General features: G+C 36.6%; 4 protein-coding genes across 5 annotated transcripts in view; 3 read left to right on the forward strand and 1 right to left on the reverse strand.

The window, feature by feature from the left end:
- The first annotated feature begins 3,982 nt into the window (after positions 1 to 3,982).
- On the forward strand, positions 3,983 to 7,321 carry LOC119078438 (pre-mRNA-splicing factor ATP-dependent RNA helicase DHX16). The gene is made up of 7 exons (XM_037185959.1): positions 3,983 to 4,545; positions 4,631 to 4,767; positions 4,854 to 5,164; positions 5,226 to 5,711; positions 5,778 to 6,105; positions 6,163 to 6,817; positions 6,893 to 7,321. Exons 1-7 carry the CDS (start codon positions 4,184 to 4,186, stop codon positions 7,299 to 7,301), a joined length of 2,688 nt encoding a protein of 895 aa, XP_037041854.1. The 5' UTR covers positions 3,983 to 4,183; the 3' UTR covers positions 7,302 to 7,321.
- A 1,471-nt stretch (positions 7,322 to 8,792) lies between these two features.
- Positions 8,793 to 12,735, reverse strand: LOC119078440. 2 transcript variants are annotated; one of them, XM_037185962.1, is made up of 5 exons: positions 12,043 to 12,735; positions 10,986 to 11,066; positions 10,847 to 10,909; positions 10,525 to 10,783; positions 9,274 to 9,359 (listed from the first exon to the last, which is right to left on the reverse strand). In XM_037185962.1, the coding sequence occupies exons 1-5, from the start codon at positions 12,426 to 12,428 to the stop codon at positions 9,339 to 9,341; spliced, it is 810 nt and encodes a 269-aa protein (XP_037041857.1). In that variant the 5' UTR covers positions 12,429 to 12,735; the 3' UTR covers positions 9,274 to 9,338. The 2 variants fall into 2 exon arrangements, with proteins under 2 accessions (XP_037041856.1, XP_037041857.1); XM_037185961.1 differs by having other exon boundaries at positions 8,793 to 10,783.
- Positions 12,736 to 17,022: 4,287 nt separating this feature from the next.
- The window catches only part of LOC119078441 (inositol-pentakisphosphate 2-kinase), a 63,485-nt gene continuing 53,187 nt past the window's right edge, over positions 17,023 to 27,320 (forward strand). The window contains exon 1 of the mRNA XM_037185963.1: positions 17,023 to 17,192. The gene's annotated coding sequence lies outside the window, so the exon portion shown is untranslated. The remainder of the gene's footprint in view (positions 17,193 to 27,320) is intronic.
- LOC119078624 (probable serine/threonine-protein kinase tsuA) lies at positions 25,155 to 25,943 on the forward strand. The gene has a single exon (XM_037186221.1). It carries the CDS (start codon positions 25,155 to 25,157, stop codon positions 25,941 to 25,943), a length of 789 nt encoding a protein of 262 aa, XP_037042116.1.

A 27,320-nucleotide genomic window follows, 5' to 3' on the forward strand; every position in this document is an offset into this window, starting at 1 on the left:
GTTTTTTTTTCTTTTTTTGTAATTTTTTTAAAATTAAATCTTGTACGAAAGATACCGAAGCCGAAATTTAGTTAATTTATTTCTTAATGTAAACAAAAAAAAATTATGGAAAGAGAAAACCGACCCTCCGCGCCTGATTTATATTTATATGTATTTTCATTGTGACCAGATCAGTTCTACATAAAATTTACTATTTTTTTAACACAAATTTAGCCGCATTTTTTCCGGGATTTGCAAGCATATACTACACGCATTTATGTTCAAAATAGAAGAGAAATTGAGGTGGGGTCCACACCATACCAGTTTTTTTTTTAATATAAAAACTAAAAATAATACCCTGACCATCCTTGAAAAAAATGTGTGTATAAGTGTGGACCGAACGGGAATGTATTAAGCAAATCAAAAATTAGAGAAAAATATTTTTATACAAAGGAAGGAAAAATGGACACACAAAGAACAAGTGAACATTGAAATAGATTTTTATTTTTTAACTTATAATTTTTAATTTATCCAGTTGTACATAATAAATGAGAACGTTTAGTGGACAAAGAGAGAGAAATGTGTAAAAAGTAAATTTGTAAAAAAAGAAGAAGCAAAACAAAAACTAGTGTCGTGTTTATGGAGCAAATAAACAATAAATTCCGCAAGAAAAAACCCAGAACTTTTATTCACACAACGTTCCGTTCATAAGCAGGTGGTATCCGAATTTTATAAGAATTTAAAAATGACTTACAGGTACAAATAGACAGTCTCAACTACTAGAAATTATCACAAAATATTCGAAATTCATCATTTTACTATACTCGTAAAGAAATTCGAGCGCTGATGACAACATATAAGGTCCGCAAATGAGTATTTTCAAAATGTGAAATGCTTGGGTGTTGTAATGATATATTGATTAGTAATCATCCAGATTCTGATCGCGTTTTTTGTAATATTCATTGAAATCGAGCCGATTGCCGAAACGTTGCAAATTGTGATCATTACTCGACGCCAATGCTAACATTACCGTTCGCACATGCGTTTCGAAATCCTTGCCGATCACTTTGAGGTCACAGTGCATTTTTGGCAGACATTCCTCGAACACCTTTCGCTCTTGATCCCGTTCAAGCCGTTTGTCAGCTGTCAAACCATACTTTCCATTGGCGCCGCTGGTTCGGATCGTTTCTTCTTCGGCCTTTCGAGCATTCTACTCTTTCAGACAGGCGGCAAATGCCGAGTCCATCGTCGAGAAAATGCTGGCGTTTTTGTTGAAGAATGAAATGGATCATTGTCGACGTGTACAATTGCAGCGGATATGTTATCGCATCCAGATCTTGTTTCATTGATCGCAGCAGCTGCAAGAGAAACGAAAAATTTGAATTGGAATCGACAGAAAGTGTTCGACAAAAGATTCTTCCAAATCTTCGAACGCACAACATACTCGACGCGCTTTAAAGCGATGGTAACCCTTGTGTGTATGTGGGCCGACACATATCGTAAAAAAACCAAATTGGTATCAACATGAATTTGGCATGAGCGCGTGGATTATGATCGACTGATATGCAGGCGGGCTCTCGGTCTATTAGCATAAGTACCCATACCCATAGGCTTCATCTTCATCTGATATTTTGTACGGCGAATCGATTGGCTCGATGCCACAACTCAAAATTTCAATTGTCTTACCCGTCCATGTCCGTTTTTATCTACACGAAAAACCATTTACCCCGGTAATTGCAAATAAACGAAAAACGAAAACGAAAACTTCGCCATTTTGTGTATATGTACGTTACCATAACCGCGAACCACTTTACCGAAAATCGTGTGCTTACCATTTACATTTAGCCACGGTGCTGTCATTATCGTAATATAGAACTGACATCCATTTGTATCGAAACCACCATTAGCCATTCCTAAACAGTGAATTTGTCATTAAGAGACCTACAGTGAAGTGAATGTGTTGCCGCTATTGGTGTCCAGTGGTGTTTTCCGATATGTATTCTTGTTGAGCAGACCTGACAAATCTATCTTGCTATGTGTACAATTGTACATGGCCTCCACTGGATATGTGAAAGAAATTACAGTGTAGGCTCATGGAACCTATTCGGTAGATCAATTTCTACCCTCTTCTCTTAATTTATTCCTCATCGAAGAAAACCCGAGAAAAATATGAAAATTTGCTTATTTTCGGCCCCGACACATGAAAAAGTGTAAATTTAACTCAATCACCCGTCGGAGCGTTTTCATGAGTCATAGATTAATAGATTTTGTCGTATGCGTTGGATAGCTCTTGTCATATTCTACAAAGCTAGCGACAAAATATTTATTTATAATGTCTAATCTGTGAGCCTCAAAAAAGGAAAATTTCAAGAAAGATTCTCCGTGGTGAGACAATGTTTTTGAATTGCAAAATACTCCAAACATCCAGTCTTCAGGAGTAATTATCAGGCTTCGTTACTTCGCATTTAAATGCCAAGAAGGATAAAACCTAGCTAACGCCGACCCGTACGAAGCACCAATTCGTATCAAAAGCCTGTAATCTCGCCTTTAATGTGAAACTCTTTATTTCTCTTACTTCATTCTCTACTCTACTGAAAAACTATTCGCCCTTTAAAATCACTTACATTATCCACTCTTTGCCTTGTTATGATATACAAATAAATTGCCGGAGGCAATATAAACAGCACCGTACGAAGTCAACTTTCATAAATTCCTATTTAAACAGCTATATTCCGCTATATTTACCTATATTTTCCTATAAATAAACATTACACATAATATATGCTATTATATAGCTATATATGCCTGTATATAGCTCAATATTGGTCTATATCTGTAATGCCTGAAACACCCCACACACATAACCAATTACTTCTATGTTAACAGAAACTTTCTTAGTACCATTTTTCCCAAGATACATCACTTTTAATAAAATCCAATATGGCCGCCGGCAGCCATTTTGTTAGGCCACCGGAAATAATACCGATGCTTTACATTCGTTAATACCTTTCAAACAAAAAAAAAATCATGAAATTCGGTCAAAATTTACTCGAGATATTGACAAATTACTCCACGTTCAATGTACGGCCGAGTAGCCAGATAAGAGCTCACTCCAAGAGACTAGCTCACGCTCCGGAGAACATAATCTCTTAAACTTTTTTTTCCCTGATTGGCACGGTCAATACCTATCTAATAAAGCAAAAACAGACGAAATATGTTCAAATGTGGCCGACCTACAAGCAAAAACTGCTTGCCGCCCTGTGCCTGGTTCACACCAAGGGGTCTAACTCACGAGTCGGTCATCTGATTTCCATAAACTTTTTTTTTGTCGATCGGTATTGTAAATACCTTTTATTTGATGTATCATTTACGAGTATAGCGCTTAAATTACTGAAAATATCTTCGAAAAACCGTAAAGCACTTATTGGGCCCCAGCTCGGGAGGGGTCGATCTCTTCGGTTGATTGTGTGTAAACTAAACACCACCTTCGCAAAGAGGGGAAGTTTTTGAAACATTTTTTAGGAATTAAACACTTTTAGTGACCGTAAAATGAAGTGAAGTAAAAGCGTTGAAAAGCTCGAAAAAATGTCTAAAATTTGTTGCTGGATTTGCAGGAATTTAAATAATTTTCCGCTTTTGCGATGTTGGCTATGATTAGTTTGCACATAAAATCGTCAAAGTAATCTACTGCACTGAGCTGTGCTGTTATCAGTTTCGCAAACCGATGAGATCAATATCGTCATCTTTTGTTTTAAATTTGTTAGAAAGATGTTTTCGGCTTTTCTAACATAGAAATCTAGTAAAAATCAGTAAAAAATCAATTGAAAAAATTATGAGAGTTCTAATTGCATCATTGTTGTTGAAATCAAATTACTTATTCTCATGAGGCCAATCGTCGTAGGTATAAACTCTCCACATTTTAAATCGATTGCGCCATTCTTAACCGTTGACTATAATGTCAATAATGTCAAAGAATGACGTTTCACTTCATTGTTAACCTCTAACCTCATAAGCGTTTCCAAGACGTTTGGAGCTTAAATTCTTTTCCCCAAATATCAACAAATCCACCAACAATAACAACCTCGTGAATAAACAATTCCAACCATCTCGGATTATTTGTGTGCTCTGATTCTCTACGCAACGAATTGAAAAAGTCAGATGTTGTAAACACAACCAAAATAGTCAACAAAAAATCAAAACAAAAATGAGTAGCGGCAATAAGTCTCGTCGTAGGAGATACAACACCCCGTCCAGCGATGAGAGCGACGGAAGTGTTGATAGTGCGGAGGAAGAGCGTAAGCGTGATTTGAAAGAACGAGACGAGTTTGCCAATCGTTTACAGAAGAAAGATGAAGGCAAAACCAGAAAATTGGTCGAATCATCCGAAAAAAAGGGCTACGAAGAAGCGGCCAAGCGACTCAAATTGGAACTGGAAGATCGACAGAAGGTCTTGCCACATCTTCGAATCCAATCACGCCGGAAATATTTGGAGAAACGTAAGGATGATAAGGTGGCCGAACTTGAAGCTGATATCATGGATGATGAATATCTGTTCGATAATAGCGTGTGAGTATTCGGAAGAAGAAGAAGATTATTCGGAAGCGTCTGTGTGACCAACAAGCGTGATTTTAATGTTTACCCTTACTACTAGGCTCACTGAACGGGAGAAGAAGGATAGGGAACATAAAAAGCAACTGCTTCAGATAGCAAAAGAGCATGAAAGGGCGAGGGAACTGGAACGCGTTCAGAGGTACAAAATGCCTCAGGACATAAAGAAAGGAGAAAAAGGTACGAATTTGCTGTGAAGGCACCACTACTACTTACCTGACACCAAGCTCAATCGACACATAAACATTAACCGCTTCCCCTTGCAGAGGAATACTATGAGGTGGATGAGCGTGAAAAGCAACCGAATTCCGAACAGAAAAAATGGGAAGCTGAACAGTTGGCGTCGGCAGTGTTCAAATTTGGTGCAAAAGATGCGTCCAAGAACGAAGAGTACGAACTGCTGTTGGAAGATCAAATTGAATTTATTCAGGCTCTAACACTGGAAGGCACCAAAAAAGACAAAAAGGCGGAAATTTCCGAGACCGAGCGAAAGAAAATGGACATTGAGGAGACGAAGAAATCGTTGCCGGTGTTTCCGTTCAGGGACGATCTGATTGCGGCTATTCGAGAGCATCAGGTAAAGTGATTCTCTGCTGTCATTCGAAGACTTTTTTATGGTTTTTTCTTCTCGTCGCCAGATTTTAATCATCCAAGGTGAGACGGGTTCTGGAAAGACAACACAAATACCGCAATATCTGCACGAAGCGGGTTTCACTGAGGGTGGAAAGAAAATTGGATGTACCCAGCCCAGGCGAGTTGCAGCCATGTCGGTGGCTGCTCGCGTTGCGCAAGAAATGGGAGTGAAACTTGGAAATGAAGTGGGCTACAGCATTCGGTTCGAAGATTGTACGTCCGAGAGAACGGTAATCAAGTACATGACAGACGGTACTCTGCATCGAGAGTTCCTGTCCGAACCGGATTTGGAATCGTACAGCGTGATGATCATCGATGAGGCTCACGAACGTACACTCCACACAGACATTCTGTTCGGTTTGGTGAAGGACATTGCTCGTTTCAGACCGGAATTGAAATTGTTGATATCTAGTGCGACTTTGGATGCAGAAAAATTCTCTGAATTCTTCGATGATGCGCCAACATTCAAAATTCCTGGTCGTCGATTTCCGGTGAGTTTGTGTTCGAACAGCTGTAGCAAAGTCAGTTTTATATAAGGAAATTTTAACGCTTAACAGGTCCACATCTACTACACGAAGGCTCCCGAAGCTGACTACATTGACGCCTGCGTTGTATCCATTCTTCAGATACACGCAACGCAGCCACTGGGCGATATTCTAGTTTTTCTAACTGGTCAGGATGAAATCGAAACATGCCACGAAATGCTACAAGACAGAGTGAAGCGATTGGGCAGCAAATTGAGGGAACTGCTTATACTGCCAGTGTATGCTAATCTGCCCAGTGACATGCAGGCAAAAATATTCGAACCGACACCTCCTAATGCGAGAAAAGTGGTCCTCGCCACCAACATAGCCGAAACATCTGTGACAATTGACAACATTATCTGTGAGTAGACACCGTACCTGAATTGAATTGTTTTCAACGTCCGTCGTTCCATTCCAGACGTCATCGATCCCGGTTTCGCGAAGCAGAACAACTTCAGTTCAAGAACTGGCATGGAATCGTTGATGGTCGTTCCCATATCAAAAGCTTCAGCTAATCAACGAGCTGGAAGAGCCGGTCGTACCGCGCCGGGAAAATGTTTTCGATTGTACACGGCCTGGGCTTACAAGCAAGAGCTGGAAGAGAACACCGTACCTGAAATTCAGCGTATCAATTTGGGCAATGCGGTGCTGATGTTAAAAGCACTAGGCATCAACGATTTGCTGCATTTTGATTTTCTGGATCCGCCGCCTCATGAGACATTGGTGTTGGCACTGGAACAGTTGTACGCATTGGGTGCGCTAAATCATCACGGTGAGCTGACAAAACTGGGCCGTCGGATGGCAGAATTTCCAGTGGATCCAATGCTTGGGAAAATGTTGCTGGCCAGTGAGAAGTACAAATGTTCGGAGGAAGTGGTGACAATAGCCGCAATGTTGTCGGTTAATTCGTCAATATTTTACCGGCCGAAGGACAAGATTATACATGCGGACACGGCACGGAAGAATTTCAATCATATGCACGGCGATCACCTCAGTTTGTTGCAAGTGTACAATCAATGGGCCGAAACGGACTTTAGCACACAATGGTGCTATGAAAACTTCATCCAATATAGGTGAGTCATACAGAAGAAGGAGTTGTTAGGCGCTCACACTCACACACACAATTTGAATTTCGTCTTTTTTCACAGATCGATGAAACGTGCTCGTGATGTCCGTGAACAATTGGCCGGATTAATGCAGAGAGTCGAAATTGATATGGTTTCCTCTTTGCCCGAAACGATACCGATACGAAAGGCCGTTACATCCGGTTATTTCTACCACATAGCCAGACTGTCCAAGGGTGGCAATTACAAAACAATCAAACACAATCAGAACGTGATGATCCATCCGAATTCGTCACTGTTCGAAGAGCTGCCCAGATGGGTGCTGTACCATGAATTGGTTTTCACAACCAAGGAATATATGCGACAAGTCATTGAAATCGAAAGTAAATGGTTGCTTGAGGTGGCACCGCATTACTACAAGCCGAAAGAGTTGGAAGATTCGACGAATAAGAAAATGCCGAAAACGTTGGGACGAGCGACGAAAACTGAATAAAATGAATTGTGGCTACGTTACGAATTTGTTTGATTCATCTCTTGTTCTTTTGCAATACATGCGATCGTTTCCACAACACACTTGCCTTGAGAGTTAGTTTGATTTTTTAAAGAAGCTTGGAATTTAAGTTCCTCGTTGGCCCCAACGCAATGTGATTTTCTCGTTTAAATGATCAAAAACTTACACTTGCTCTGGTCAGCCCTTTTTTGCTCATAATAAAAGAAAGAAAGGCAGCTAAATCGAGCTCCAATTGTTTATCTGAGAATATCGAGCAGAGTACGAAGCGTGACTCGAAAGCCCAGCAGGGATTCCTTTGAATTGCAGCTGGTCAGAGCTTCCCACCTATGTTGATGGCTTCTTTCCGTCTCAATACTCACCGGAGTTTTAATCGAAGTGATCTGTCACTGATTGACAATGTTGGCAAGTCCTCTCACTTCATAGCTACCTTGACCTTGACCTTGCAACATCCGAGCTGATCTCTGTGGACATTCCCAGAGAGAGTTCGAATGTGAAAACACTGACAATGGAGATACAACTTGGTTTTCTCTCTTACACTCACAATTCTTATTACTAAGAAAGCGCTGGGTTGCTACTCGGTATGCAGTGCAGTATACTTATATACTAACAACAATCACCGTCGCTTGACCAAGTGATCGGACTAGCTACAAATCTTGTTATTACCAGTTTCATCATTCCTGTGTACCCGTCACAAATATTAACCTTAACCTGTACGTTCAGTTCTCTAACCATTTACCTACAGAGGTTAAGTCGCAGAACAAATACTATTCGTATCGAGTAAGGTAATCATTTGGCATAGGTTTCTAACCGTGGCCTTGCGGTGGACTCAAATTTGACACTTAAGTGTTGTGGAGCTGGTGATTACTCTCTGCTGTAATAGAAACTCTTTTTGCGGGAATTATCACAGAAAGTTGAACATTAACGGTAGTAGAAGAGTCGTATATCGCGCATCTGGTGTATACTTACATTAACATCGTTAACACCGTTAATGTTTAATTTTCTGTGATGATTTGCAATAAATGTCGCATGTTTCGATAAATTTTATATTTTTGGCACAATCTTTGTTGAAAATAATGTTAAGTGTCAAAGCACTTCAAGCAAAAGGGCATATAATGACAGCTGCCAAATATTGTACTATTTTGTATGAACACAATGTTGCAGATTCTTTTACAGTGTAAAAAATTGCTCGATACACTGTCGAGTTTCACAAGGGGGTAATCACTAGTAAATCAGTAAATCAAGTAAATCACGGTAAATCACAAAAAATTTTGAAAAATTTTTGAAAAATTTTTAATTGTCACTGGATTACATTTCGAAGTATCGTGGCCGTAAACATATAGGATAAATTTCATGAACTAATACAAATTGAAGTAAATAGATTCAAATTTAGTAGAAACTTCATTTTTGATTTACTTGATTTACTGTGATTTACCGTGATTTACTGAGCTAGTAAATCAGTGATTACCCCTCGGAGTTTCAGTACTCTATTTTGAGTTTGAGTAACTCTAATGCTTGAAGTGCGTTGTTAGTGTACAAAGAAATGGTTTGCTAACATGGAACGGCTGATTTTATTATTATTTTTAAACCTTTTTGATCCGCCGACCTTGGAAAAATGCAGTTAGTGTTTTTTACACTACTAAAAATAACTAAAAGTGCCACTCTACTATTACGTTCTATTTATGTTAAAGCAAATCTTTTGTGAAAATAGAACCAAAAAACAAATCGAATTTAACGAATTTCCGACCCAATTCATCATTTCATTGAAATTAGATTCAAGAGCAATTCCTTGAAAATTAATTTTTGGGAGCGTCGCTCTTTCTGCTATTGTTTATTGAAAATCAATCTCATTGTTGTGGTAAACATAAAATATTTTCTTGACAATATCGATTTGTTCGTCGTACTGGAAGAAACTTAAGTATGTCCCAATTGGCAAAGGAATTCTTGGTGGATTATAGTTATCTTCAGTTACTCGTTCCCGCAGACAAATGAGTAGCTCATCGGTTGCATTTACAAGCGACGCTAACATGTGTGTATGTTGTTCTGAAAATTTAGATTTGTTTATCAGTATCCGTATCCATTGCACCACTCTCAAAGTTGTATAAGTCAATAGAAAATGAATATGACGAGATTTAGTCAGTTCAACAGCAAAATGTGTTTCGTCAGGTTCGTTGGGATAAAAGTTAATTTTTATATTAAATCGATTTCGCCAACGACTGTAAAATACCAGCAATTTTGTAAAGCTGATGGGGTTTCCAGTAGAACTATTTTGTGAATCAGGATTCGGTGAGTGGATAGTTTCTGATAATTGGCAGACCCCTTGCAGTCTATTCACAGGAAGTCGATGTTCATCTGAACTGTCGTCAACTAGACTAGATACTTCAGTTGCCTGGACGTGAGTCCTAACTGAATCCTGAACTTCCGAAAGATGTCCTACTGAGTTAGTGTTCCTCATGGTTATATCAGCAGAGAAAGATTGTGGTAATTGGTCATAATTTTGTAGGCATAGCACAGAATGTCGAATACGTCTCTCTAGATGTTCGCAAGTGGTAGAAAACTGACCATCAAATCTAAGTAAGTCCAATGTATTTTGAGAATTATAAACCAATTCCCAATCATTCATACAATGGTTGTACTCTTTCACAGTTCTGGGTAGGAGAATCAGTTTGAATAAATAATGCAGCGCATTACATGATAGAATTATGGCTGAAAAACTTATAAGTTGTGAAATCTCATTTGACAGTGAAAAGAAATGGGTGAGAAGACACCAGTACATCAAATGTATCACTGGTTCCACAATCAAGTAAATCTTAAACCATTTTTCCGCTGGCTTCAGCATGGAATGATGAATTGAGCCAGGATTTTCAGGTGATGTTGGTATTTTAAATATACTGGAAGTGAACAGCGATACAAAAAAATGCAGAGCACCTTCCAATATAACGTCGATTTTTGTCGGACGCTGTGTATCTATTAGCTGCCGATTTTCCAATTTCAATTTGACAAACAGAAATGCTAATCGTGGCAAAAGAATGATCATGAAAGCGACGATCAACGAAGCAAATATCGCTGACCACTTCTCTGTAACAAGCATGACTTGAGTGCCTTTGGCTAACAGGACATATCCTAAAGTGCTAGCTGCGATTCTTAAAAAATACTTCATAAATGCTGCCAAGTTTAGACAGAGTTTTAAACTTAATGGAATTCTCACATCAAACCGTTCCATGTAGGCACCACGCAATGCATCCGACACACTGGCTATGGATGTGAAGATGGTGAAGAAGGACAGAAGTGCTGCATTTATCTTAAATATTAACAGAAAATCCCTTTTCTTCGAAAATGTTTCAGATGACAATTCCATTATAATGAGGTATAGTTGTAACAAAACCTGCGGTGCAGATTCCAGTGTTGTTTCAATTCTCTTGAAAATAGTTGCCTCTCTCTGCAAACCTCTCTTATAATCGACGAATCTGTAAACAAATATTTCTTATCGTTGTAAAGGAAATCTGTGGACATCTAAGATCATTTCTTACCGTGCGCGGTGCTTCATTCTGTAGGGATTTGGGTACAAGGCTACCAATGCCACTTTAATTGACCTATTATCGCATAAATAATTATTTTAATCATTACGATAGATAAAAGGAACCATTTTGATGTAACGTTGTCACTTACAGTACGATTGATTGAATAGAAGGAAAGCTCATACACCATCGCATGCCTGATGAATATGTGAAAGTACGTCCTACTTTCATCCTTAAAATATGAAAGATAAACAATGAATTTAATATCAAAAAAGTTTATGTCTCTGATGGTCACAGAAGAAAATTTTTATCAAGATTTGTGTCCCCGAATTCTGATGTAAGGCTGGATGATCAGACAGGTTAACAAATCGACGTTAATAGTAGCCTAATAAAGTACTTCGTACTCGATGTCATAAATAACTATTATGCAACTCAGCATCATAATGTTTGAAAATTGCGAACTTTAGATGCCACTGTTGCATAAAAGGTTTAGTTGTATGAATCTCGGTGCAAAGAACGTTATTAGGCTCACGACGTGTATTTTGACACAAGGCCTGCGACCTCACACACATCACACACACACAATTACACATCTAGATCTAGAGCCTAGAGTACTTTGCACTCGATGTCATAAATAACTAGGACAAGCTTATGAAGTTTCCTTAAAAATTCCGCTTTTTATGACGAGTTACTAACTATGTGTTGATCGAACGAGAAAGTTACTTTAAAAAACCTTTACAGGCTATGGACATACATGTTTTCACATGTGATTTCGTTATACATGTACTGTCCAGGAGATAAGAGGTAAGCATATATCTTACATGTCCTCAACTACGATCCGAAAATAACAGAAAGAATATGTCAGTCAAAGATATGAAATTTTGATGAACTTTAAAAGGTGATATTTCGCACCTGGTGAATGTTTATGTTCAGATCAGTGGATGTCCTGATAGATACTTAATATAGCTTTATAAGGATACCCAACATGTCAAAGGAGTTATAGGTTTAGAATACTTTTATTGGTACAAAGTGGACTTTGTCCCTCTACTCGAAAACACAATTTAAATCAGCAAATTAGACTGCCTTTGATGTTTATATGCCATAATAACAAAAACATCGAAAAACGTACCACTTTTAAAAAAATCAAAGGCAGAATGACTGCAGCTGATTCCCTTACGCAACTTGTAGTTATAAATGAAATTACTTACCTTCTTGATTCGAAAATCACGAGTGAAACAAGACCACAGATAAAAACAGTGCCAAGTGTTAGAAATCCTTTAGCTAATTCATCGTTAAAAAAATATGCAGTTCCTTGAATAATGTCGGAGAACCAGTCGAGAATTGCTAATACCAGTCCTATTATAGCAGTAAATACTTCGAATTTATTTCTTCGGATAAACTCAAAGTTTGCCTTGTAGTCAGTGCTCGATGAATCTATTCTGTTAATGCTATTGTTGTTGCTCTGTGGCACATTTGTAGCATCATCTTCGCCAACATCTAAACCACTTTCAGCACTGTGATATATATCGACATAAATTGAATCTTCTTCAGTGTTGTTCTGCGCTGCTTCAATTAAATCTTCTGTTGGAATCATTTTTGCCCTTATCGGAACTTTTCAAAATAATTAATCGTTCTCAACAGAAATTCACCGGTACGACACATTAAACATTATAATCATATAATCAGTACAGTATCATAGTATGTTACATTAGCGTTCGGTACAGTTGAGACCCCAAACAATAAATTTGGATTACACACACAACACGCACGACGACATCTTTATTATTTCATCTCACATTTACATAAATGAGCTGCACAAAATTTATAAACTTATCTGCACCACACAATTTACGAAAATATTTTTTTTATTCATCACAATAACGGCATGGCGCTCGGTACAGTTGAAAGTCTCAAACGTTGAATTTTGACAACAGTCAACTAAGCCAACCATGATTAGAGCATTTATCGGTATGTACCTCGTCACATAAACAACGTGTTTCGTACTAAATCAACAGGGGAATTCCTTTTATTTTATTTATACTCGATATACGCTAGTATATCCCAATGAAAGTATTCTCTACAGGTATGGTCTAATGTCAAAATTTGTATGGAGCGGAGGGAATAGCGATTTCATATACGGTGTTTAAGTAGAGCGAAATGGAAAATCAACTCAAGGTCTGCTGTTATCGATAATACAAAAGAATCTGACAGCAGACCCCGAGATGGAACAATAGGTTGTCGTTTCGGCATCTCTCTCACTTAAACACTCTATAAAGAAACTCACCTCTCAATCAAAATTGTATGGACAGACCATACCTGGTTTGAACATTCATTGGTATATCCAGCATATCCAGTATAATTGAATATATTGCATATAAACTGCTCATCTTTGAAAATCGTCACCTAAAATAATTAAATTTTACCTCAAACAAACTGCCAGTGTGTAGCCAACGATCTCAGGAACCCCGCAACGTAATTAGTTTTTCAATCGGACAAACATCTGCCGAGCGACTTTGGAAAAAGTTTTTTTTACGTTTTAATCACATCACAATTTCAAAGTCTTATCGCTCGGTAGATATTTGTCCGATTGAAAAACTAATTGTGTTACCGGAGTCCTGAGATCACGCACTACACACTGGCAGTGTGTTTGACCAAAATCGTCGAGGTGAGTTGTCAAACATTTGCGGTGCATTCAATTATACTCGATATGGTGGTTATAAAAATTATATTCACCCGAAGGGTTCCGTGAGTTTTTGTGGATTTACATTACGTTCAGTATGTTTATATACTTTGGGAGATACGAGCGTGTATCGAGTATAAATAAAATGAAAGAAATTCCTCTAATGTAAATGGCGTTTCACTCGTATGGAATATGTATGTATTTGTATTGCCTATTCACGTAAAGAACTATTTTTATCTTTTTTTATTAAATACATCAACTGTAAGAATGAACAAATCGGAATGACGACGAGAGTTGACTTTAGCAAAAGTACTCTAAGATTTCAATCAATAAATGTCCTGGGTCAACGTAACACAAAAAAACGAAAACTTAAACAAAATGTCACCGAAATACTGTTTTGTGCTTTCATGCAGAAAAAATTCAAATAAAAATCCAGATAAACTTTTTTTAACGTGCCGAGAAATGTGTCTACAAGAACAAATTGGTGTATTTCAAATGGACGCAATGTAAAAAGTATGGGTATTAACTCACCGGCCTATTGCTGCGAAGATCATTTCAATGTAAAAACATAACCTCAAGTCTCATCGATCAACACGAAAAGATTATTATTTTGATTTTTAAAGTTGGTAGACTGATAAACTAAGAAACAATGACGTCATTGATGATTTACCGATGTGTATATATTACAAATAAATGCTCGTTAGAGTATGACGTCACACTTTACTCCTTTAGTAATCTTTTTAATTAATTTAAAAAAAATAGAAGCAATATTTTGATTATGCGTAATGGTGAATGTTATTTATTTCTATGTTAGTTTTCGTCTAAAAATGGTTTGAAGTGATTCTATAAATATGCAGATTGTCTAACCGGCAAGTCGGTTACTTCTGTCACTTACACAAACAATATTTTCATGGACAGTGTGATCGAAAATTTGAATTTTCTTAACAAATTATTTCGATTTTTAAATTTAGTATCTCAAAAGACCAACTAGACGCACTGCCGTCGCTGATTTATTCGGAATTGACGAGAGCTATTTCCACAATCTATTGCGTATAAATAGCATAAGATTGACACCCGTCACCTGAAAATAATTAAATTTTACCACGTCAAACAAACTGCCAGTGTGTAGCGAACGATCTCAGGAACCTGGCAATATAGTTAGCTTTTCAATTGTTTCTGTCCAAAAAAGCTGGCGTCCTCCAATATCTGCCGAGCGATAAGACTTTGAAATACGTAAAAAATTAATTACGTTGCCGGCTTCATGAGATCGTTCGCTACTCACCAGCAGTTCGTTTGACCATAATCCGTCGAGGTAAAATTTAATTATTTACAAGATGATATACATATATAAGAAATATGAAAGAAATTCCCCTAATAAATATATTTTTATGTTTTCAACGAACGGAGTTAAGGCAGATATAGACGAGACTATGGAAATGGCCGATTCCACAAGCGATTATGTAATCAGCTATTTACATGGTATTACATAATCTTCTATTATCGCAGTTTGAACTGTCATGAAAAGTTTTTGCTGCAGAAGGTGGCATCATACACTTATTTATCGTCGCATACTTCTCACGACGTTCAGGAAAACCGCTGTTCCTAACTAAAGCTAAAGGGCTTTTTTAAGCGAATTCGATTGCAGCGCTCGCCTCCTGCTCGAACTGGAAGCTTCGCATTCGCTATAAAAAGCATTTTAGCAAACGTTAGGAAACCGTACTTTTCATGTTTCAAGCCCTTCTTTCGACGTCCGTAGCATGTAATAGTATTTTACTATGCAAGGGAAGTAAAGTGATATCTCGTATCCAGATGAGAAAAAGTATCCGAGGGCGGCAGCCCGAGGTACTTTTACTCATCGTGATACGAGATATCACTTTATTTTCCGTGTGTAGTACGACGTTTTACTATGCGAGTGATGTAAAGGTTATTGCCTATACATGTAATAGCCTTATTACATGCACCAGCATAGTAAAATTTACATAACTCGGGATAAAAATGTAAAGTCTCGTTTTCGTGTGTTTATTCACTTCGGCTTCGTTTCGTTATGTAATAGTACATTACTATGCAAGGGAAGTAAAGTGATATCTCGTATCCAGATGAGAAAAAGTATCCGAGGGCGGCAGCCCGAGGTACTTTTACTCATCGTGATACGAGATATCACTTTATTTTCCGTGTGTAGTACGACGTTTTACTATGCGAGTGATGTAAAGGTTATTGCCTATACATGTAATAGCCTTGTTACATGCACCAGCATAGTAAAATACTATTTTATGCTTTTGAAACTTAAACCAATTTTCTTGTTTTCCCTAGGTGTGTAATAGGCCACTTTCGACCCTAGGGAAAACAAAAGCATGTAATAGTTAGTTCTTAATCTCGAGGGGTGAGTCACTTTTAGATTAAATGGTATTAAATGGAAGTGACTCACCCCTCGCAAATCTCCCATGTGCTGCGAAAATTCATTTTTCGCAGGTAGCCCGCAAAAGAAAAATTCGCCGCACTTAAGAGATAAAATAAACTGCATAATTGTGCGGAAATCGTTGCTTTGACTCGTGTGGTCAGGTCACATCCTCTTTTAGTCTGAATAAATATTTAAAAATTTATTTGAAAAACGTTGACACAACTGATATTTGCTGTTGTAGTCTCTCTGATTGTGGCGAAGTCCTGCTACACCGTTTGCTAGCCATGACGCTTCTTGAAAATTAATGACAATTAGAAATCTGATTGTGCTTCTCGGTGGAACATATCCAGCGACCTGTATTTTTCTATTTCTATCACTTTGAGCGTATCAATTAAATTGTCAAATATATCGATCGGGTTTGATAAAACCTATGATTTATGTTACTTATGAGTGAAATCATTCTATTAAAAGTTTTTACAAGTAACAGATTTGATTAGTTGTCTTTGAAAGTTTAGCTAACTTCCTAACGAAGCCCTGGATAAATTACTCACCGCCCAATCATAATAACTGCCTTTAACAAGCACATCAATATCCTTTCTGTCCGATACAGATGTAAAGTTGCTCTACTCAATGATTCATTCTCAATCATTCAAATGAAAAGACAAAATGCGTCATACAACCCTACCTACGCCCGGTGAAAATGTCTGTTTTTTTTATGTTCGTACATTGCATGTCTCAGACATGTTCCATTCGAACGCATTATTTATTTTCTTCTCTTGTCGGCGTAATGATGTAACGTAACAAACACCAATGACGTCATGAAAATTCAGTTGCTTTTCGTGTTGTACACCCTCAATAACCAGACTTTCCAATATAAGCACTACACACAAGTTTACGCAGACTTGTTGTCGAACAGAGCCAACAATATGCGATTGTCAGGCTCATTCCCATTCAGATAAAAAAACTGAATTTTGTTAACAAATACAAACGCAATATCGTCGCTGTTAAGTGTTTGAAAACCAGTTCAACGTAATTCAAAATAGAAAGGCTGATTTTTCATTCATTATACGATGCATTGGTAGTAACATATTATCGTATGCTCGTGTTATGGTTTCGCTGTTGAGTATCTCGTTGTACTTTGTAGACTGTTCCACAGAGTAGCCATTTTTGTAGTTTATAAGAAAATCTCTTTGTTTTAAGACTTTTGTTTTCCTGTTCATGTACTGTTAAGTATTCAAATTGTGATTTGGTATTCCAATAAGGTTCCAGTTAACATCCAAGTAAGTTTTTGTTTTATTGGACACCAATAAGAGCTCGATATAATATTTGTTCGATTGAATGTCTACAAAGGATGTTAATGGTGTGTATCGTGTCTGATTGAGTGTGAGTCAATTTACATTTATACCAGGCAGCAAACTACGCAAAATCCTTTACCATTTACATGTGTTCAGGAGTTTCTCCTCCGTTCGGTTTTTCTTTGATTGATTGAGACTGGATTTTATTACCCAACCGGTCATAATACCCACACACATATTCGCAGACAAAAGAAAAAGGGATTTCATCATTTAATGGCCATTCAACGTTATGATCTTGCAATGTAATTGAACTATTTTTTGTTACGAAAACTGAGACATTTCTTTCCGTTGAAATATTTTCATTTGATTAGCAATTAACTAACAGACAGACAGTGTTGAGAGCTCTCCGCTGACCACTTTTAAATTGAATTGATCCAAGATTTCAAAATACAAACAGTGCATGTGGTGAAATTACTATACGATTGTATCATAATGTGTAAATATATCAAAAAGCAGACGCTAAATCGTTCACAATATGAATATTGTCTGGTGTAAGAGCGAATTCAAAAAAATATCAAAAGATGATGTCCTTGCTTTGCTTACATTTTTTACCGACATTGACGACTACAAAAAATAAGCCGTGAAGTAATAGATTTTGTGTCAATTCGTTTGAACAAAATGCGTAGCAGCTAGCAGATGCAATAATTAACCTGTCACATACGGCTATTCATCTGTTATCATAACAAAAATAATGACACGCTCTGGGTGAAATGGTCTATAGTAAAATGGATGTTAAAAAAATGAAGTACAAGAATTGAAATCAACCGAATAAAAATACTTTGATCTATGGAAGTAGTAGACCTGATAACAATACTAATGAAGCATACGTCTGTAACAGATTAATGTTGCTTTCAGGCTGTCGTCTATACGGTGTGTTCCAGTTCGAACAGTTAATTTCTGACTAGATACCACAGTTTTCGAAAAGTTAGCACAGTTTTCGAAGAGTTAGCACAGTTTTCGAGCGGTTAGCACAGTTTTCGAAAGGTTAGCACAGTTTTCGAATAGCTGACACAGTTTCGAAAAGCTAAGGCTGCGGGTACAAATTGTGTTATAACGAACTGGAACAATATATGTTAAAAAGTCAAATCTACTCGAATATTTTCATCATTCCATCCAAATTAAAGGTCCGGTTTTTTGCCAAAACGAGGCCATATTACAACATAATGTCTCAGTTCAGAAAAAATCATGTCACTAGCTTGCAATTTTGTCTGCACATTGAAGAGGAAAGGGCTTTCATGTAAATTTTTCACTCCCATCATGCAAAATCTCAATTTCAAACAGTAGTAATCCAATGTCGAGTTCGATATTCGATACTGAAATTACGATCATGTCGTAATTCGCTGCATACGAATGCCATTTTGCTTACAAATTGGCTCAGTTAATTAATATTGTGAAATCAACAACAACAAAATTCGGTGAATGAAACTGAAGTGAGTTGGGTATTTTCAAAATGATGACAGAATGGGTCTGAAACATGATCATAGTCTGATTCAGGGCTAGCATTCAATTACAATTCTACATCATAAAAAGGTGTCCGCTGAGCAGAAGATTTGTTTGACAAACCTTCAAACTACCATTAGTTTTATATATTTGTTGTCACAATGCGGGCCCTAGATCTCTTATACTGATTTGTTTTGGTTCATGCATTTAGGGTCGTAATTTCTAAAAGATTGCCCTTCGTATCACTGACATCAACTGCATCCAATGCACACATTTAGTATTTACTCAACTCATTCGTTTCGTATTTGTGTGCAAAAAATAAAGTTGTGATATCATCGCAGCCTTTCCTTCGATTGAAAAGCAATAATTTATACTTTGTTGCTGTTCCGAAACGTACACCCATTTATACGTTGTTTACAAGTCTTACAACCGCTATACGTTAAACTACTTTGTAAATTTTTGTTATTTATTTTTACAATTAAACATGTTTTCACAACAACACATCTTTTTAGCGTGTATAGTAGGTTGACGTTGATGGCTGTTAGTCAGGAATCGGGGAGGTCAATACTTACCGCAGTTTTTTTTGTATTTGAAGTAATCCTTTTCGTTGAGAGGGAGTCACGTCACTATTGTTTCATCAAACAACTGTCTAACCGGGTGAAAATTAACGCCTCAAATCGTCAAATCCCTTTATTTTTGTGTGTAAGGTGACGCTACTCTTTTTACCACTTTGAGACCGGATAATTCATCCAAAATTCACCGAAGTTCATCTTAGTCGTTAAGGTCTTTAATTGAAATTCATTTTGCTGTACAGGTGAGACTTGGGAAGGATTATAATCAATCAATTGTACGTGACAGTTCGAGATAGCACTACACAATGACCTTACCAACAACCTAAAAAATACCGTACACTCAAAACACCCGTTTCTTTCTCATTTCCTTTCGTTGTGACTCATTCAGCTCGTCCGTGTCCCCGTCACCAAAAAACGCTGTTTAATAGGAGAATGGAGTTTAGAAACTAAGGGTAAAATCTATTACAATTTAGTACTTTTCTACATAAAAAGACTGCTGTCACTGAATTATTTTTTCATGAACAAACTTCACTGCTGTGACATTTCATGGAAATGAATCAATGTGAAGTTGTTACAAAAAAAATAGTACAGTGATATTGAAGTGGTGGCGCCTCTACAGGCCAACCGACTAGGCGAATATTTAAGCATCACCTAATTAAACTTCGAATCTATTACTTCTTTTGACCTACGAATATTTTCAGCGCAACTTTGTGTCTTTTACTTCATTTGTTTTTGCGTATATTTTGCTGTATATATAAAACCACATTCAGAGCACGTCGCTCATTTTTGTGCCCCTCTCGATAACAGATGATTTTATGTGCCATGAGTCACATCTGACATTTTGTGTAATTTCAGTTACCATTCAATGTCTCACGAAAATAAAGGACCGCGAAAGCAGTACGTTTTCTTCTCGTACATAAAAATTGCATGGGTAGGACTATACAACATAGGGTTCTCCGGACAAAAAGCTTAGCTTTAAAAGTTTGAAAAAGAAAATTTCTTTGATGTAGGAAATCATCGATGAAATGAGCTTGACTTTTTAAAATTTCTTGTCGATCTTAAAGTTAAAATATAACTCCCCTGACTACACTGTGATAGTAACCATCTCTTCGTATATTTTGTTGTATTAATTTTCCATATTTTTAGTTATACTTTCAAACTCGCATAATGTTACATTCATATCACGTTGTGCTAAATTTTCGTTACTCGATTTATTTCAATTTTTCAACAACAAGTCGAGTTTATAACAAAAAGAAAAGAAAAAAATAAATCTCGCAAAAAAGTTAACCGGTCTTTGTAATGGAATTATTATACTATACCAAAACAATGGGTACGATGGTAATGATTCACGATTTTAACATGATGTGGATGTATAAGGTCTTAATAAATGGATTTCATTTATATAAAGAAGAAGAAGAAAAATGGTAAAATGAATGCAGCTCTGTTATAAATTGTAAATCAAAAGAAACGAAAATAACGACAAGACAAATAGCAAACATCTAATTTATATCAGACTTTTGTTCAATAAAACGATATGGTAAATATAAAATTAGAAACGGACGGAGATTGAACATCATTTACACAAAGACAGCACAGTAGGGTAGTCAGAAAATATAACATTTTCGAAATCAGAGAACGAAACCCCACACAAAATATTGTTGTGACTCAAAACCACTGTAGTCATACCAAGGGATAAAATGTTGAAATGTCCAGTTTTCATGTGAATTTTGTGGATTCGAGGCGAAGCCGAGGTCAATAATCACATAAAAACGTGACTTTTGACTTTTATTCCGAGTTTTCGGCTCGAAATGGAAAATTATTCGTAAAAGGATTGAAAAGGTATTGGAGATCATCAGAACTATTTTTGTGGTGTTGCCAGATTTACTATTTTTCGAATAGAAAAAAAAATAATTTGGCGACAGATAGAGTGAGGTCATTTTACGCTACTTCACCGAAGAATTAAACAAAAAATTTCGAAAAATCTGTTTATGTTTTCACTTTTACTTACCAGGTATGGAATTGGGCATTTTTACACGGACAAGACTTATTTTGGTTCTACCTTTTTATTGGTGGTCACAATTGTATGAAATAAAAGGAAAGTCTCGATAAACCTTTCAAGACTAAAAGAACATAGAAAGGGTAGATCTAACAAAAATAAGTCTTGTCCTTGTAAAACCTAATTCCATACCTGGAAGTTACATTTTCTCGAATATAGTAACACCAAAAATAGTTTTAAGTTGACTTGGTTGGCACAGGTTGATGAAAAAGCCTTCAAAGTGGCGATAAAATGAGGCTCTCGAATTCTACCTCGTCAACCCTTTTACGAATAATTTTGCAAAACAGATTTAGTGGTTTTGAGTTAAAACTATATTTTGTGTTGGGTTATGGACTTTGAAAACAAAAATTTTATATTTTCTGGTTACCCTAGCAGTACACACAGACCATTTCTTCGGTAACGAAAAGCTGGAATATTGTTTTTCTCATTTCGATATAATATTTATTATTGTAATGTGTATCGTACCAACTTACATGAACTTTTAAATCGTCTGTTTTATAATGATACTCAATCAAAATGCATTTTGTTCACACACACACGAAATAAAAAAAAAAACCATTCCATTCCATTGAGGCCACACGATTAAAGAGAATGTGTTTTCTATTTATTTCGAATTATAAATTTTCTTTGCTTTAAATTAATGTGCGCGGGAAGACTGAGAAATGAACATAAATTTTCATAATTAGAAAAGCTATAACACTATTGCTGAGTGCCAGTTCGTATAGCTGTTAAACTTAACGTTTTTTTTTACATAAGTCCCAACTCTTTAAACTGGATGATGGTGATGTGAAATTACTAAATTTGATTTTTTTTACTGTTTAACTGGTTCTTCAACATCCATGTAACGTTTCTTATAACACCAACTTGCGGAAACATTTCGATATGTAACCAAAAAGCCATTATTTTAAATGGATATGCTGTCGACAATATTTTGTTAGTTCGTCCTTCAAAACTCGTCGAACATTGGTACCCACAGACTCGAGTGTAAAATCATTAACAAAGTTTATTATGGACGGTGTATGCCTTCATGCTCACTGCTCACTAAATCAATTAAATTATTACGTACAACAAACAAAGAGGACTTTATGAATTATATAAAATGATGTAGGAAGGAATACCGATTTACCAGTTGCTATTCTTGGCTTCTGCAATTATATTCTAAAAAAAAAAAAAAAGTTTCCAGTTTTTCGTATGTTTCTATTTATACTTAACTGTTCCATGGAGAAATCATAGAAACCTTTTTTTGGCTTAATTTATATCCTTTGCTCGAGGTGTATTCTATATGTGTCGTTTATGAGTAAAAAAAAACAGAGCCAATAAAACTAAACCGAATCTGGCAACATACTGGTATACACAGGATGACACACCACACATGATAATGGTAATATTGCGAATTTTCATACAAAATATTCGTGATGATTGTCGCTGTGATGATGATGTTGTCATTTTTTATGCAAAATCGTCAGTAGTGGTATGTAGCCTTACCATGTATCTAATAAAATGGCCAAAGTTTAAAGCCTTGATCTATTTCATCTATTAATATCAGGTATACGACAAAAATAGGCGATTCGCTGTGACTACCGTTGTCTTATTACAAGAAAATGCATGCATTTAAGTACAAGATTTTGTTTCTTGTGAACATACTTAGATCGAAAATCTATCATTATGTGAAACGTTAACCTGTTACAAACGGCAAGCATATGACCATTATTATTGTCTGTCTATTACTTCCATCGATAAAAGTATTTAATCTGTTGATTTCATCTTGTACTTCAATTTTTTAACATGAGTTTTACTATATAAAGGACCATATTACCCAGAGCCCCCAGAGCTTGTCATTATTTTTGTCGTCATTATCAACAACAGATGACTACCCGTCAATTTTTCCTGATTCGTGAGCTTATTTTCGACCTCCTATTATCCTAAAATATCATAGACAATACGTAGACGCTCTATGTGCAGCTGAAGTGACTCATAATATTGTTAATAATTTCAGGTCAACGGGTACTTCCTTTTTTTATTCCTACGCACAAACGTAAAGCGTATCACAGCAAAAACATTGAATCTATTACTCATTTTGTTTGAAAGGTCCACTAGTCTTAGATACAAACTCTTTTACTTCATTAGTTTCGAATGACATTTTACTATAAAGAGAACACTAGCCAGAACCGCTCGTTCATTTTTGTCGTCGTTGTTGATAACAGATGACGCTGATGAAGCCGTAACTATAATTGATTCTTCGTCTTTCTGTTTGAACCGGGACTCTGAAAGAACAAGTTACGAAGGCAGCTGGCCCCCGAAATTGCTAGTACACAAAACGTTCTATTTTAAGTTTGATGAAGGAACTGCACTACCGCTTTCGTGATCAACTCATAGTACGTGTCGTAGAACATGTTCTATCAGTAAATAAAATTTTGTATGAACTCCCAATAGATTGCACTGTTGCCACATATCAAATTTAATTGAAAGCTGGCATCATTGCTTGTGATTAATAAATAACACTAACACAATAAATGGATAGTTTTTCATTAATCTACTCTGCCATTAACAACAACAACAGCAAAAAAAAATATTGTATGACCTGGCGTTTCAGTTACGAACACACCAAACGTTCTTTATTCGACGGTGTGTAGATGTGTGCATAGTGGAATCGTATATAGTAAGTTTATGGATGACGTTGTAAGAAAGTCGTATCATTTTCTGCTTTGTCGTTGATTATATCACACGACTAAGCATATTATTTTACATGAGTATCCGTGTGTGTAGTGTATATATATACGAATTCACGCACACATAAACGATGCCCACATAACACAAATTTTTATATTTTTCTTTTTCCAATTTTTGTTCAGTTGTATTGGTGTGTTTTTCAGTTAAAATATCAGACCATCTGCTCCCCACCTCTGTGAATATTCAATACAGCTGGAATACGAAACCGAGTCAGTCATTTCGTGATGATGAGTCGACTGGACTATATAGCAGAGCGCAGCCATATTGATTGTTGAAAACACCATACACCAGCAAACTTACCATATTTGTTTTTTGTTGCCGTGTGTTGCGAAGAGAACGAACGAAAAAAAAAGTTTTTTTCTGCTTAAAAGACCAATTAACTGCTGAAAATTGTCCATTTATTGCAATCATTCGATGCAAATTATTTGTGTAATTCATTAACATATCATTTGAAGCGGTGAAATTGTGTGTGACGGTCATAAAAACAGAGTTTTGTGCGGTCAAAAAGATAGAGGTTTTTTTTCCTCTCCATATTAACTTCGTGCTCACAAAGTAACCTCATTCGGGAATTTTGTAAAAAGTTCTTTGTCTTGGGAACGAAAAAAAAGAAGTAGCGAGCGTTCGGAATATGAACGATTGATGTGTGCAACAAGAGAATTAGTGTTTTGTTTGTTGGAACTAAATTAATTTATAAACGCAGTGGATACCATAAAAAAGTGATTTTAATTAAATATTTAACCACAATATAATAGCTACGACGATAAAGGGAAAAAAGTACAAGCCCGCCTGTGTATGTGAACAAACAAAAATTGAATCCGCTTCGAGTTTTTGTGTGATACGCAAAAGATTCCATTTACAACATTTTCGCCTGTTGTGTGTATAGATAATCGTCTAGCGCGGAGTATACAATAGCATTAAATCGGTGAAATAAAAAAAAAAAAAGTTTTTTTTTCGCTTTTGCTTTTGAAACCGCGATAACCAAGTAAATGCTTGTGTCAAGCTCCAACGACAGTACAAAGTCACATCAAAATACATTCACCGCAACAGTAGCAAAAATTCAAGAAAACCAGCTAAAGACAAATCTTAATTATGAGACTGGAAGTCCATTCAGCCGCTGACTTTCTAATGAATTTGTTGCGCGTACATAAAGGTGTAAAGCATGCAAATTCATTGCCGGAAAATCAACTGCAACACTTCAAAGGTTCACTACAACAACTGTTGGTGCTGCACTTCCGCAGCCACTGGTATCCCGACGTGCCCGCCAAAGGATCCGGTTACCGATGCATCCGTATCAACGGCCATCTGGACCCGCTAGTGGAAAAAGCCGGCAGCGATGCCGGTCTACTACCGCGAACACTACGCAAAATGTTACCACCCGAGCTGACGCTCTGGATCGATCCGGCCGAGGTGAGCTATCGCATCGGCGAAAACGGTTCGATATGCGTGCTGTACGATTCACAGAGTCGATCCAGTCCTTCGAGCGATCTGGACTCGACCGGCAGCGGAACGATGAGCGACGAGTTCATTATGGAACGGGTCGGTCGCTTAGATCTGACCGATATGCAATTGATGGATTTCTTAGAGAATAAGAACGTCGGTACACCAACGAAGGCCAGACCAAATAATAGTTTAGGTTCCAGTGGATCGGACGATAGTCAACTCAGCCCACCGCTTAGTCCACCATTTCAATTAAACAACAATCGCGTTTCGCATTATCACAACAACAACAACAATGGGATCCGGCGTAGCCGCAGTCGTAACAGTAATACGATGCAACATCAAATGAATTACATGGATTCGACGCATTTGTATCATAATTGGGATAATGGATTTTCGAATACCAACAACAACATCAACAAAGTACGTACTCAATGTTAACAGAGTCAATAGTTTTTCTTGTTTTTCATAATAATTTCCACACAGAAAAAAACGAATTTGTGAGGGGGGATGTGAAGGGAAAAGAGAATCAGTTTTCTTGATGGAAACAAAAACTTTATTTTTTTGTGTCGCGTCGCTGTGTTAATGATGATTCTACCTAGTACGTACAGTTTGATAGTTCGAATAAATTTACCGAAATTTTTACGATTTTTTCCACAAACAAAATTGAAGGATTGAAACGCAACTCATGAATGGAAACTATTTTTTTGGTTTGTTGTATGTGTCCCTTTGTTATCCGCTATAAATGTGTGATCATATTGTTCAAACCCCTTCGGGTATAAATTCGGTTATTTTGTATTGGTGCGCATTCAAAGAGCAACTTTTCTATTAATATCAACTCTTAATCATCCCCTATTTTGAATCATGTTTTACACTCGACAGCATATATACTTATACACGTCCGTGTGAATCGGCGAGAACATTTATTTTTTTATAAATTCATTTTCTCGACGAAATTGCTGCTCAAACAAAGACCTTTTAAAAGTGAAGTGGTGTATAGACCGAAACGATTGAAAAAATCTCACGTTTTTCGTTGGCCATGTCTTTTTTCCGAATCTTTTATTATAAATTCAAATGGCCACTGGTAACATTTAAGAGTAGAGGCAGAAGGCACACACAAAAAAAAAATCGAAAAATTCTGTGTACGTGCCAGTTAGCATGTAAAAGGTTTCGTTTAACGTAATTATTGATGTAGCTGAAGGACCGTCACCATCCGTTTGTTTGCTTTCATTTAAATAATTTTTTTTTCGATTTTTTTTTTCTTAATGAATGGATGTGACGACGATACCACAAAATATCATATTGACGTTGAAAATCATGTACAATTAAACAGAAGCACACAAACCATAAATGATACACCATGTTGATGTGGCACTTAGGTTTCAGACGATGTAAAAAACACCGACTGTTTGGATATAAATGGTTTGTCTGCCTGTTCCAAAAAGGGATACGTTAGTTTTGGTTGAGTGACTTTTTTTCTCTTCTCCATAATTACGCCTTTCCCCGGTTTGTGTATTTCGTTTTTCGTTTAAAGTTTCGAAAATTTATCGTTTCCTTTGTTCGACATATAAGAAACAATTGAGAGAGAGAAAACAGCCGTAACAACGCAACAGAAACTAGAAATTCCAGAAAAGTATTCGCGTCTTATTTCATCAGATACTATAAATACTTACTTAAAGGCATTTGATTAATCATTTCCACGAAGCTCTGGTATTATTTCGACGAATTGTTATCTCGCTCGTTATTATTTTCTAGAAAATCCAATTAGATAGGCAGAGGTGACTGATAAAACGATTTATGTTGTTTCTCATTAGTATT

Source organism: Bradysia coprophila, unplaced genomic scaffold (genome assembly GCF_014529535.1).
Source record: "Bradysia coprophila strain Holo2 unplaced genomic scaffold, BU_Bcop_v1 contig_297, whole genome shotgun sequence".
NCBI lineage: Eukaryota > Metazoa > Arthropoda > Insecta > Diptera > Sciaridae > Bradysia > Bradysia coprophila.